At 41.8% G+C, this 13968-nt stretch overlaps 1 protein-coding gene across 1 annotated transcript in view; it reads right to left on the bottom strand.

The window, feature by feature from the left end:
* Positions 1 to 13968, bottom strand: part of NALCN (sodium leak channel, non-selective) — a 362634-nt gene that overhangs the window by 285840 nt on the left and 62826 nt on the right. Inside the window, exons 5-6 of the mRNA XM_075918747.1 lie at positions 5389 to 5528; positions 2904 to 3032 (exon numbers count right to left, since the gene is read on the bottom strand). Of these exons, the coding sequence (XP_075774862.1) occupies positions 2904 to 3032; positions 5389 to 5528 (269 nt within the window). The remainder of the gene's footprint in view (positions 1 to 2903; positions 3033 to 5388; positions 5529 to 13968) is intronic.

Below are 13968 nucleotides of genomic sequence, written 5' to 3'. Positions count from 1 at the left end.
GAGCAGGGCCTTATGAGAGGAACCCTACCAGAAGAAGGTGTGGTGCCCACTAGGAAGGCTGTTCCATGCATAGACTGCAAGTAACAGAGGCAGGCTGGGCAAGGAGAAAACAGTAATCAACCACTGCATTTCCAGAGCTGCCCAGGCTGACAGCCAAGTAGCACAACCCAGGAAGAGAAGTAGCAAGTAAACCTTTTGAAGGGGCAACAGACTTTCAGGGTATGCCTAGACTACATGGCTCTGTCGATGGAGCCGTATAGATTTGTTTACTGGGCATAGGGAAATGAAGCAGCAATTTAAATAATCGCCGCTTCATTTAAATTTAAATGGCTGCTGCGCTGTGCCGATCAGCTGTTTGTCGGCTCAGCGCGCTAGTCTGGATGCTCCACGGTCGACATCAAAGGCATTTCTCAACCTCCCCGGTAAACCTCATCCCACGAGGCATACCGAGGAGATCGACAAATGCCTTTGATGTCGACCGCGGAGCATCCAAACTAGCGCACTGAGCCGACAAAGAGCTGATCGGTACAGCGCAGCAGCCATTTAAATTTAAATGAAGCGGCGATTATTTAAATCGCCGCTTCATTTCCCTATGCCACGTAGCCTAATCTACTTGCCTCTGTCGCCAGAGGCATGTATTCTAGACATACCCTCAGAGACGGAGCCCACAATGCCCAGTTTAGGGGCTTGAGAGGCTGACACCTGTTCCAGCTAAATCCTCTTTTCTAACAAGGGACGGAGAAAGAGGAATCAGCCCTCTGTCAGGGAGCAATTCCCCCAAAAAACTCCCCTAAGTGTAGGTATTGGAAGGGTAAAGAAGGTAAATGAAGGACAGTGAGAGCTGGGCAGATGGCATGAGGAGTCCCTGCCCCTCCTACAGTAACATTTTGTCAAGGTGCTTAGGCCTGAACTAGCTCGTTTTCTTGAGTCTTTTATGTCTGTGTTCTTCAAAAGAACCTCTAGGTGCTTCATGGACAGTATGATCCAATTTCCGATGGTAGAAGTACATGTTAAAACATCACCAGTGCTCCCGTTCCTGAGGAGTGTGTAGTCAGTGGGCCAGGTTAACCCTGCATTGACTTTTTGGAGGAGAACCTGGTAGTGGTGGGAACGACCCCAATGACTCCCACCACATTTCTTCCTCTCATTCAACCAATTGTCTATCTGGGTGATACACCCAGATCCATTGGTGTCTCACCTCTAACCAGCACATCCTTGATCACGTCCAGCAGGCCCCACTGCACCTGGAATACCTGGGCTGCCTTATTTCACTGTCTCCAAAGTGAGATGGCAGAAATGTCCTGCATAAGAGGCAGCTGTGCCTGACTTCTCTGGGACCTTCCGCAAGGGCACCTAAGCCACACGACTGACAATAGTTGATACCGACCATGGGAAAGTAGCCCAACTAGAAATTTTCAGCAGTTATACTCATGGGCGGTGGGGCCCCGTGAGCACTGAGTTCTGCCTGCCCCCACCCCATGCTGCTGCCTTTGATACAATAGTAGAAAACCTTGGCAAGTGGTAAGATGATGTACTAGTTATTATGGTGATGGAACAGTATCTCAAATGCTTTACTAAGACCTGGTTCATACTCTCAGTCTTTCATCTGGGGGTGGTAAGCAGTGAAGTCAGAAGTGCAAATAGTCTCAGAATTTTGTGCCAGATGTGCAAGGTAAATTATGGACCTTAGTCTGAGCCAATGTAGTCCAGAAGCCCATGAAAATGAATATCATGTATTACTAAAAGTTGGCCAGTAACCTTGGCAGAGGGTAAGTAGTTACATAAGATGAAAGTGAGCTATTTTTGTCAGCTAGTCCAAGACTATCCAGACGATAGCATGACCATTTCAGCTGGAGAGTTCCACAGTGAAGTCTTCACTGTTTCCAAACTGAGATGGCAGAAATGACACTTCAATCTGTGACGGGTCCTCAGATTTGTCACCTACAAAGGATGGGTCAGGTTTGGGAATCTCCCTAACAATCTTAGCTGTGAAGACTGAAGCAAAGAATTCATTTAGTTTCTCCACAATGACTTTATCGTCTTTAAGTGCTTCTTTTGTATCTCGATCATCCAGGGGCCCCACTGGTTGTTTAGCAGGTTTCCTGCTTCTGATTTACTTAAAAAACATTTTGTATTACCTTTTGAGTTTTTGGCTAGCTGTTCTTCAAACTCCTTTTTGGATTTTCTTATTACATTTTTACACTTAATTTTGCAGTGTTTATGCTCCTTTATATTTACTTCACTAGGATTTAACTTCTACTTTTTAAAAGATGTCTTTTCATCTCTCACAGCTTCTTTTACATGGTTATTAAGCCACGATGGCTCTTTAGTTCTTCTACTATGTTTTTTTTATTTGGGGTATACATTTATGTTGGGCCTCTATTATGGTGTCTTTGAAGAGTATCCATGCAGCTTGCAAGAATTTTACTTTAGTCACTGTACCTTTTAATTTCTGTTTAACTAACCTCCTAATTTTTGCATAGTTCCCCTTTTTTAAATTAAATGCCAAAGTGTTGGGCTCCTAAGGTGTTCTTCCCACCACAGGAATGTTAAATGTTATTATATTATGGTCACTATTTCCAAGTGGTCCTATTATAGTTACCTCTTGGACCAGATCCTGCGCGTAAATCAAGAATTGCCTCTCCCCTTGTGGGTTCCTGTACCAGCTGCTCCAAAAAGCAGTCATTTGTGATATCAAAAAAATTTTTCTCTGCATCTCGTCCTGAGGTGACATGTACCCAGTCAATATGGGGAAAGTTGAAATCCCCTACATCATCTTATGTTAACTGATGGCTTTGGTTTACTTTTAAACACAGTATGTCTATGCTACGCTCATTAACATTAGCAGAAATTATCCACACCACATTGAGATAATACACCTCAAAATGCCCATATAAACTTACCCTGGCTGGGTGTCATTTGTTACGCAATGATAGGTAAAAGTTCCAAACATCTGAACTCCTAGGATTCCGTACAGAAGCAGAAAGAATAGAAGGAAAATTGAAACACTCCAAATCTGCTCTCCAGAACGCCTAGTAAGAAGATAAATATTACATTAAATGCCAATCAATCAATCCATAAATGAATATCTTCGAGAAAAAATATTTAGTCTTTGTATCAGACCAGCATCTTGATACCCCAGTAATGGAGTAAAACCCATTGTTCAAGGTGTTGTACAAATATACAACCAAAATAAAGTCTCTGACCCAAAGAATTTATAATGTAACTGCACAGTATAAGAATGATCACACTCAGGATACATCTAAACTGGGAGGGTTTTCCAGGATACCCATGGTATCCCAGAAAAACTCTGCTGCATCCAAGGAATGCATTTGCTCTTCCACTTTTTTTTGCCCATGAGGAAGAAGGGCTCTTTTGAAAGAGGGGGATTTTCCAGAATTTGGCCCAGTATAGACAGGTCAAATTTTGGAAAAGCTTCTTCCGAAAAAAAAATCGGAAAAAGCTTTAGTGTAGACCTAGCCTTAGTTAGATGAATGGTCCGTTTAGATCAGTATCCTGCCTTCTGAAAGTGGTCAGTGCTAGATGCTTCAGATGGAATAAATAGAACAGAGCAATTATCAACAAGAGACAACAGACGCAGACAGGCAGACAAGTACAAGGAAACAATGAGAACATATGTCATTACACAGCACATGGCTCTTACACACAAAGATATAGCAAAAATAGTGGACATTTCAAAAATAAATTTAAAAAAAACACCCGTGAGAAATACCTATTACTTTCTCCTGCAATATGGCATTTCTTCTCCAAAATTACATTGTTCTAAAATGCAGACCAAGCGATATTTAGTGCTGTAAAAATAACAGCTTCAGAGTAGATTATCAAATTCAATATTTGGACTAGAAATGGTGGCCACAATTTTTGGAAAATGGGGTGCCTGAAGTTAGGCTTAAATCAATACCCAGCACCTACATAACAGTTTAAGATCTGCTGTTGGTCCAGGACTAAATACTATTCATTCTAGGCCTCGACAGTGTAGTTTGTGGGAGAATGGGAGCAGAGAAGATAACCTTGAAGTAAGAGATTAAATATTTTTGTGTTCAATTGAGCAGTTTGTTGTTTGTTTTTTAATAAATTGTTGGGTTTTTTTGAAGCTAACAACTGGTTTGAAATGTCAGAAGCAATTTCAAAGTATCTGGGTGAGTGGACAAGAGTACAGATGAAATGGATAAACATGATTGAAAAATGCAGTGAATTACACAGATATACAATTACTATTACTATCATGTGCTAAGTGTGATATTTATTATAGTTTAGTGTGTCCTATAACTTTTTTTTAAAAGATACATGTAACACTGGGCAATAGGACTTCCAGATGGTTTAACCAAAAATACCGAACCCCTCCCCCCAAAAAAATACTGTTGAGAAAAAAAGGGGGGGAGAGACCAAAATTGTTGAGAAAAAAAAAAAGGACCCCAACAGTTATTAAGCAAAAAACAACAACAACAACAGCAACAACCATCATGGCCCCTTTTAGACCTTTGGTTTGTTTGTTTGTTTTTTTGCCAGAGGCCATCTTGTTTTCTTCCTCTGTGCGGGAAGAGAGCTCCCCTGCAGAACCAAGTAAGTGGGGAGGAGGGGGGTTTAGGAGGAGGTTCGGGGGGGGGGTCCAGGAGTGGTCCGGGGGCTGGGTCAGGGGGGTTCTGGGGGCTGGGCCCAGTTGCTGAGTGTGGTAGGGTTGCCAGATGTCTGGTATTTTCGCCTCCTGGCAGGGGGGAAAATAATCAGTAAATACCGGACATTTTAGGTGTCCGGTATTTTCTGATTTTTTTTTTACCAGACAGGAGGCGAAAATACCGGACTGTCCGGGTCAATACGGGACACCTGGCAACTCTACTGAGCAAGAGGCTGTCAGCGGGCCGGATCCGGTCTGGCTAGCACTTTCAACCGGCCTGCAGCAGCTCTTGGCCCTGCCCCCTAACACGTTGCCTGGGAGCTGCTGGGGTGGTGCAAGCCCCTTCAAATCCTGCTATTTAAAGACCCCGTCTCTTCCACTCAAAGTCCCGCCCCTTCGGGGGCGGAGTACAACCACTTTGAAAATTTGTGAAGTAGTTCCACTTAAAAAATTATTGCCCATCGCTGAGGTAACAGGAGCATCCACATTTATTTCTACACGCTTCTTCCCATGTGTAAAAGTCACTAGAGCAGATCAAACATTTTCATAGAAAATATTAAACTTTTTTTGGTCTCTCACACTGGCCATTGTTATTTTTCAAATATTTATAGGTCTGACAATTTTTTGTCCAGTTTTAAATTTTGCAATCAAAATTTACATTTAGTCTTTACTTCTCCTTCGGGGTGCTTATACAATCATGTTAAAGAACATTTTAGTTTTCATTTATGATTACAGAAAAAATATTCACTTACTTTAAAATATTTGTTATCCTTGTTCTTGGAAGTTCAAAGCGAAAATATATCCGAAATGCTCGAATCATAATAAGAGGCCTTGGAATCCGTAGCATGCCCCAGGGTGACATTTGATCAACTATCTCAGCGATTTCAAATACCTAAGATCAAAAGAGGAGGAGGATTTCTGCAACTCCTGCACAGACCACATCAGTACACTTGTAACTGTGTTTGTATTTGTGGATTCACTTTTAAGATGGCAGCAAAACTATTTTCATCATAACATTTTTCACTTTCAATATACCTATTGGATGGAAATTTTCCTTTTTAAACTTTTTTTTAAAGAAAATCCTCTGTCATTTTCCATTATTTTAATGAGAAATAAAAATATATTCCACCCATGTTCCTAATATTTCTAACTCAAACAATTCAAAAAACTTCCAGCTATCTATACAAGAAGTCTTGAAGAGGAATTAATCTCTCTCTGTTGTTGCTTTTCCCCTCCTTTCTACCACATTCTTTGCTAAGAATGATTTTTTTTTCCAATTCAGGAAATTAACATCTGAAAGAGAAGCAAAGGCCATGAACAGATTCTCACTGTTACAAAAACACACACACACATAGCTAGCTAATCACACTACATTGTGGGATAGCAGAAGCAGAAGTTTCTGGAAGTGAAAGCGAAGATCACTTAATATACCTCAGTAGAGGAGGGACCAATTTCCTTAGGGACAAGCCAGCTAGAGTAATCAGGAGATAAGCTAACATCAAAAGTGGAAGGTTAAAAAAAAGAGGAGTGTTTATGTAGCACAAAATCAAGATTTTTATAAACTTAATCAAGGAACCAGAGAACATGAAGAGAAGAATACTTGAATTGTCAGCTCACTAATGTTAGCTGTATAGGTAACAGACAAAAATAATGTGTTTGCTCATTTATTACCATAAATTTAATCTAGTTCATGTTACTGAAATCTAGAGGGATGATTCACACAATTGCAATGTTAAAAGTAGTTTGTTGTAACCTAAGTACTAAAGAACAAAAAGTGAAGGATAATTACACTAGATGACAAAAAATGCCATTAGCTGTTTCCAAGTCACTGATAACAGACAAAAATAATTATGAATGCCAAAGGATCAATGTTCAAATAGATAAAATACAAGATGGGGTATTAGGTGGTAATTGCTACAGACCATCAAACCACAATAGGAACCAGGATAATCACTTCTTTACAAAATTATCTCCATTGTGCAGGAAAATAACGTAATCACAGGTGACTATAACCTGAGTGGCATATGCAGAAAACATCATGATGCCAATACAAACACATTTTAAATGACTATTTCCTTACTGAAAGGGAAGACAAGACCATTTCAGAGAAGCTAAATAAATTCTTTGCATTGGTTCTCACTGCAGAGGATGATGGGAAATTCCCACACCTGTACTAGTCTCTTCAGATGACAAATCTGAGGAACTATCCAGGACTGAAATGTCATTAGAGAGGGAACAAACTAATAAATTAAACATTAATAAATCATAAGTAATAGGATGGTATTCAGCCAACAATTCTGAAAAAAATTAAATATGAAATTTTGGTATGTGACCTGTTATTTAAATGAGCCTCTGCAACAGATCGTTGGAAAATAGCTAATGTGAAATCAATTTTTTAGAAAGGTTCCTAAGGCAATCCTAATAATAAGAGGCCAATAAGCCTATCTTCACTACCTGATAAATTGCTTGAAACTACGGAATTACCAGACAATTAAATGAGTTATTTGTTGCGGAAGCATTGAAGGAAACTATGAATCAACAATCTATTAGAATTCTTCCAGGAGTGTCTACCAACTTGTGGATAAGGGTTATCCAGCGGATACAGTGTACCTGGACATTTAGAAAGCCTCACCAAAGGCTCGTAAGCTATGTAAGCACTTGTGGGATAAAAGGGAAGGATCTCTCGTGGATCAATAATTCTTAAAAAGGCAGGAAACAAAGGGTAAGAATAAAGGTGAGTTTTCAGAAGGGAGAGGAGTAAATAGAGCAGTCTTCCAAGGATCTGTACTGGGACCTGTGATCTTCAACACAGTCATAAATTATATGGAAAAAGGGATAAACAGTGAAGTATCAATGTTTGAAGATGATACAAAATTATTCAAGATAGTTAGTCCAAAGCTGATCACAAAAGGTTACAAAGGGATCTCACTATACTGAATGAATGGGTCACAGATGAAATGCAATGTTGACAAATGCAAAGTATTGCACACTGGAAAGCATAATGATGGGGTCTAAATTAGATGGTACCACTCAAGAAAAAGATGTTGGAGTCATCGTGGATAGTTCTGTGAAAATTCAGTGTGCAGCAGCAGTGCAGAAAGCTAACAATGTAAGGAACTAAAAGGAAAGGGATAGCTAATATCACAGAATATCATATTGTCACTACATTAATCCATAGAGGGCACTAGAAAAAGTGCCCTAAAAAAAGTCTTGCCTCTTTTCCTCATGGCTGGATAGCCGCATCCAGCAGGATCACCATCCCGGTGGTGAAAATGTAAGAAACTTTTCAACTTTGGAACCTGGAATGTACATATCCTGCTGGACAACTCAGGCAATAACTAACCAGAGCGACGTACAGCTATCATTGCTCATGAACTGAATCTGTTTAATGTTGATATTGCTGCCTTGTCCTTCATCATCTCTTCTAGTTTCGGACAGGTGAGGGAGGAAAAAGGAGGATACACCTATTTCTGGAAGGGAAAATCTTTAGCTGAATATCAATTGTATGGAATCGGCTTTGCTATAAAGGACAGGCTCGTAAGGTGCCTCTCTGAGCTACCAGTTGGCCTCAATGAGCAGCCTATGCGTCAACAATGGACGCCAATGAGGATGTCAAGGAAGATTTCTACTCTCAGCTGGAGACCATTTTATCAGAGACCCCTAAACATAAGATCATTCTTCTGGGGAATCTCAGTGCACGTGCTGGATGATCCTCAGGCCTGTGGAAAGGAATAATCACAAAAGAAGCAGTTGGCAAAAGCAACTCAAATGGAACCCTGCTCCTGACCAAGTGTGCTGAACAAGAACTTATCACAAACACTCTTTTTCGACAAAAGGACAAATTCAAAACATCTTGGAAACACCCTGCGTTCAAAGCACTGGCATCTTCTCAGCTATGTCATAGATCGTGTTTGAGATTGCAGTGACATACTTTTCACAAGAGCAATGACAAGTGCTGATGACTGCTGGACTGATCATCACCTCATTTGATCCACAATGAAAATTAAGATCACCCCCAAATGGAGCTTGCAAAAGAAGCAGATCAGGCGCAAAATTAAGGTTCAAGATCTGAAGGACCCCATTAAGTGTGATCACTTCCAAGCAATCTTACAAGAAAAGCTTCCGTGAGAGTTTCCAGAAGAAACTGAGGAATATTGAAGCCAGCTGAAAGTAGTAATCATCAATGCCTGTGAAGAAACCATTGGCTAACAAATCAGACAGCATTAGGACTGGTTTGATGAGAACGATGTTGAAACTGAGCAGCTCAATGAGAAGAGAATGGTATTTCATGCTTGGCAGAATGATATAAATTTCAATACAAGGAGAGAAGCCCATGGTAAGGTGAGGGCAAAAGTGCAACGTAAAACCAGAGAACTCAGGAACAAAAGGTGGTCTGAGAAAGCGCAAGAACTCTGACATTTCATGGACACCCATAATACATGGACTTTGGACTGTACTTTTGAAGATTGGATGTCCTGATAAATACATCAATGTCCTAAAGTTGCTTCATGACAACATGGAAGTGACAGGTCTGAGCAACACTGGCTGCCAAAGTGAACTTTTCGAACAACAAACAAGAGTCAAACAGGGCTGGGTCATTGCTCCTACCATGTTTGCCATCAATTTTTACCTAATTGATGGGAAGTTCCCAGCTGGAGTTGAAATCATCTACAGAATGGATGGAGAGCTGTTGAGGTGTAGCAAGCCGAAAGCTAAGAGTAAGATTTGCACCACATCCATTGTGGAAATTCAGTATGCTGATGACAATGCAGTTTTTGCTCATTCTAAGAAAGATTTTCAAACTATCTTGAATGTGTTTGTGATGCTAACACGTCTTGGTGTCACCCTCAACATCAAGAAGACCAAAGGGCTCCATCAGCCCTCTCCAAATGAGGTACTATGCACCCCATATATTAAAATCAATGGAGGTGCACTGGAGAACGTGGATCATTTTCTCTACTGTGAAGTTATATTTCATCCAAGGCAGATATTGATGAAGAAATCCAACATCGTCTGAGCTATGTCAGTGAAGCCTTTGCTCATTTATGGCACAGGATTTTTGAAGATAATGACATTCTAACAGACACCAACCTTCTTGTCTATCAAGCTGTCTTTCTCCCAACACTACTGTATGGATCTGAAACATGGACAACCTATAGACATCACTTAAAAGTCCTTGAGAGCTACCACCAATGCTGCTTCTGCAAGATCTTGAAGATCAAATGGGAAGACAAGAACATTTACATAAGTGTTCTGGAAGAGGTAAAAACCACCAGTATCCAGGCAATGATCATCCATCAGCAACTTTGATGGACTGGTAATGTTGTTCGAATGCCAAACTGTCACCTCCCAAAACAGGTCGGCTGTGTCTAGACTGGCAAGTTTTTCCGCAAAATCATCTGCTTTTGCGGAAAAACTTGCCAGCTGTCTACACTGGCCGCTTGAATTTCCGGAAAAGCACTGAAGATCTCATGTGAAATTGTCAGTGCTTTTTTGGAAATACTATGCTGCTCCCGTTTGGGCAAAAGTCTTTTTCCGAAAGACTTTTGCGCAAAAGGGCCAGTGTAGACAGCACAGTACTGTTTTCCGCAAAAAAGCCCCGATCGCGAAAATGGTGATCAGGGCTTTTTTTGCAGAAAACCACGTCTAGATTGGCCACGGACGCTTTTCCGCAAGAAGTGCTTTTGTGGAAAAGCATCCTGCCAATCTAGACACGCTTTTCCGAAAATGCTTTTAACGGAAAACTTTTCCGTTAAAAGCGTTTTCGGAAAATCATGCCAGTGTAGACGTAGCCATCCTGTTTTCTCAGCTGAAAGAAGGATACTGTGAAGTAGAATGACAATAGAAGCGTTATAAAGACTTACTAATGGATAACTTGAAGTGCAACATTGATGTTGACGATCGGGAGACACCCTGTAGCCTATACAGTGAGCCTGCTTGCTTGCCTATAAATATATATGCACATTTATTATTTCCTTATGGTTTTGATTGTCTGTGTATTATAAGAAACTACAGAAGGTTTATATTAGTAGTTTGACTGTAACAGAAGAGATTTCCAGGCCATGCCCTGTATGTTGAGCTAAGGAAAAGTTAGTATTTTTGTCTCAGACCTTTCACCCAGATAGCACAGTTAGCTCACATATGTTTGGGACCTTTCACCTAGAAAGATGGTGACAGAGTGACTTTATATGGTATAGGTGCTTCCAAAAAACCTTCAAACATAGCAAGTACATCATGACTTAGAAACACATGAAATAACTGGTTGAGACCAGACGAATAACTGGGTAGGACAGAAATAATAAATGTGATAGACAACCACAAAAGGCCCGTGGTAATGAATTGATGAATATGATAATAAGTTGAGATCAATGATATACTAACCTATTGGAAAAAGACACTTCACCATTAGTAAGGTGAGGAAATGCAAATAAGGAGAAAAGGAAACATTCGCAACTAAATATGCACCAAACATAACAATGTCAGCATAACAGATGATAAAAATGGCATTCCAGCCTACGTGTGGTAGAAGGAGATGTAGTCCTTGGGAGGTGCCAAGGAAGGTGAAGGTGATGAGGAAGATGGCTAACACTTCAGATTTTTATAGAAGGAAAAGTGTGAGTATATGGTATGGAAATAAAGATGTACATTCCCTATTTATCTTATGAAATTGGGGTGGTTTTGACTGTGCTAAATTAATTAATTACTTAATTAATTATATTTGCAAATAGCAGGAGTTACTATAATTTGAGTGTTGCATCTGTGCACATCAGGGTTCCCAACGACAGAATAATCAAATGCTGGGCCTGATCCTGGGGCAAAGAACCTGTCAACCCTAAAGGTGGTAACTGGAAATTCCTAAGCAATCTTAGATCAAGCAACAGCCCAGGATCACTCAAAATGGAGACAAGGCTAACGCAATGGCTCCTTACATTTTTATTTTGCCCGCCAACAAGCTGAGGAGGAGAAGAGGTGCAGGAGGAAGGGGAGACTGTCTTCTAGTCATGGTAAACAGCCTCCTGCTATACCTGGAAACACCTGTCACTCATTGTAATAGAACTTGTGGTTCAAAGATCAGTCTGATCAGCTACTTAAGAGCATGTATTCACTAGAAAATTATTTCAACATAACATATTACAAAATAGTAACTCCCAAAATAATAATTTTGAAATAGCATGTCAAAACTACAGGGAAGCCTCGAAATTAGTCTAAGACAGGCTCCGTTAATGTGGACGCACTACCTCAATTTAGGGCCCCAGGAAGCACTGAGGAGTAATTGCTTTGAATGACTCTGGGAAGTAGCTATTTCAAAATAGCAGCAGTGGAGCATCCTCACTCCTGCTATTTTGAAATAACCAGGGCTCGACAAATCACTGAATCTACTCGCCCCGGTGAGTAGATTTCAGCCACTTGCCCCGTTTACCGGTGGCGCACGCATGCGCAATACGGGTCTTGTATATGTATAGTATGTGTGGGTACACACATGAAGTTCTTTAATAGGGACAATTTCAGAGAGCTGAAAATGGAAAGCATGTTTCAGATGTGTTAATTGTGCATAACCATGTATTATGTATCTTAAAATAACTGTAGTTTCTTTAGAAGTTAGTCAGTTGTGGATGTATACTTAAAATGGGATCCAAACTGACACATACTTAAATAAGATATGACTTTTTAATAGCAAGCATGACAGAACGTTTCCTTCCCTAGTTATGGATTGGGTCCTGTATGCCTTGATCAGCTCTTACTCAGGAAAAGCTCCCGCTGTGCTGAATGATGAACTGTATGGATCTGTAAGACAGAACTTCTCCTATACTGTAACATTATGGCTGTGTCTACATTGGCAAGATTTAGCACAAAAGCAGGTGCTTTTGCGCAAAATCTTGCCGCCTGTCTACACTGGCTGTGAGTATTTGCGCAAGAAAACTGACGTTCTACTGTATGAAATCAGTGCTTCTTGCACAATTACTCTGACACTCCCGCTCAGGAATAAGTCCTCTTGCGCAAGTGTTCTTGCACAAGAGGCCAGTGTAGACAGGTGTGACGGGCTGACCCCGTCACTCGCACCGGGTCCGCGCGCACGCGCGGCTCGCAGGGAGCCGGAGGAACGCCGGCTGTGCTGCCGCGCATGCACGGCAAGCCGGCGGCTGCTTTTAAGCGCGGCGACGGCACACCTAGGGGGGAGGAGGCGCACCCACCGGGCGGAGACGGAGGCGGAGGACGCGGAAGGGGGAGCGTCGCCAGACGGGGCTGGGCTGTGGACGGCAGGCGTGCCAGCGGCGATCGTCCCTCGGCCCCCCCATAGAGAGGGACTGGGGGGGAACCAGAAAAGCGTGTCCCTGCCTAGACCGACGGAGCTTCCGACGAACAAGGACCGGCCAAGGGACGCCTGCGAAGAAGCCCGCAGAAGACACCCGGAGCTCCACAGAAGCCCGCCGACCGAGGAGGTACCCAATGCCCCGTTTCTGGTAGGGTGCAGAGTCGGGACAGTGCCCCGGCTCGTAGGACCAAAGGGGACCCCCCGACGCTGAAGCAGTCTATAGGCAGAGGGCCCCAGAGTATAAGTAGGAGGGTGTGAGCCCCACCGGGACTTCCTGGTGCGTGGGAACCCTACTACGCCCTATAGGCCTAGAGTAAACGGACCGAGAGTAGGGGAGGGCCCCTCCGTGAACAGAACGCGGGCCCGCCCTACCCCACACTCTTGCAGGGTTAAGAGGGAGGGGGGTGGTTACCCCCGTGACAACAGGTAACATCAATTTCTTGCGCAAGAAAGCTCGATGGCTAAAATGGCCATCAGAGCTTTCTTGCGCAAGAGAGCGTCTACACTGGCATGGATGCTTTTGCGCAAAAGCAAATCTTTTGCACAAAGGCACATGCCAGTATAGACGCTCTCTTACTCAAATACTCTAATGCAAAAACTCTTGCGTTTAGAGTATCTGCGCTAAATCTTGCCAGGCTAGACGTAGCCTATGTAAAATGTGCATAAGTTAACATTGTTATAGAAAGGTTTGGGGTTGTTGTTTTTTTTAATTTTCTGTGTGTTTTATTTGAAGTTTGTGATATTCCTTCCAACAGGAAATGCGATGCATTTCTGAATGAGTTGAAAATTAAAAACATGTCTAAATTCATACAAAAGAAACATCAGAACTATTATACCAAAGGAAACCTCTAATGCAGATGCACTGCAATGGCTGTGTGATTACCAGACTGAAAGGGCAGAAACACTGAATTTTAAATCTGATACATGCCCAACTCTATAATAATAACATAGTTACTTTTTCATGCTGCTGCAAGTATTTTGCATGCATAACTGCAGGGCCTACTTTTGAAATATTAGC

Source organism: Pelodiscus sinensis, chromosome 1 (genome assembly GCF_049634645.1).
Source record: "Pelodiscus sinensis isolate JC-2024 chromosome 1, ASM4963464v1, whole genome shotgun sequence".
In the NCBI taxonomy this organism is placed as follows: domain Eukaryota; kingdom Metazoa; phylum Chordata; order Testudines; family Trionychidae; genus Pelodiscus; species Pelodiscus sinensis.
This window is presented reverse-complemented; position numbering and strand designations above follow the sequence as displayed.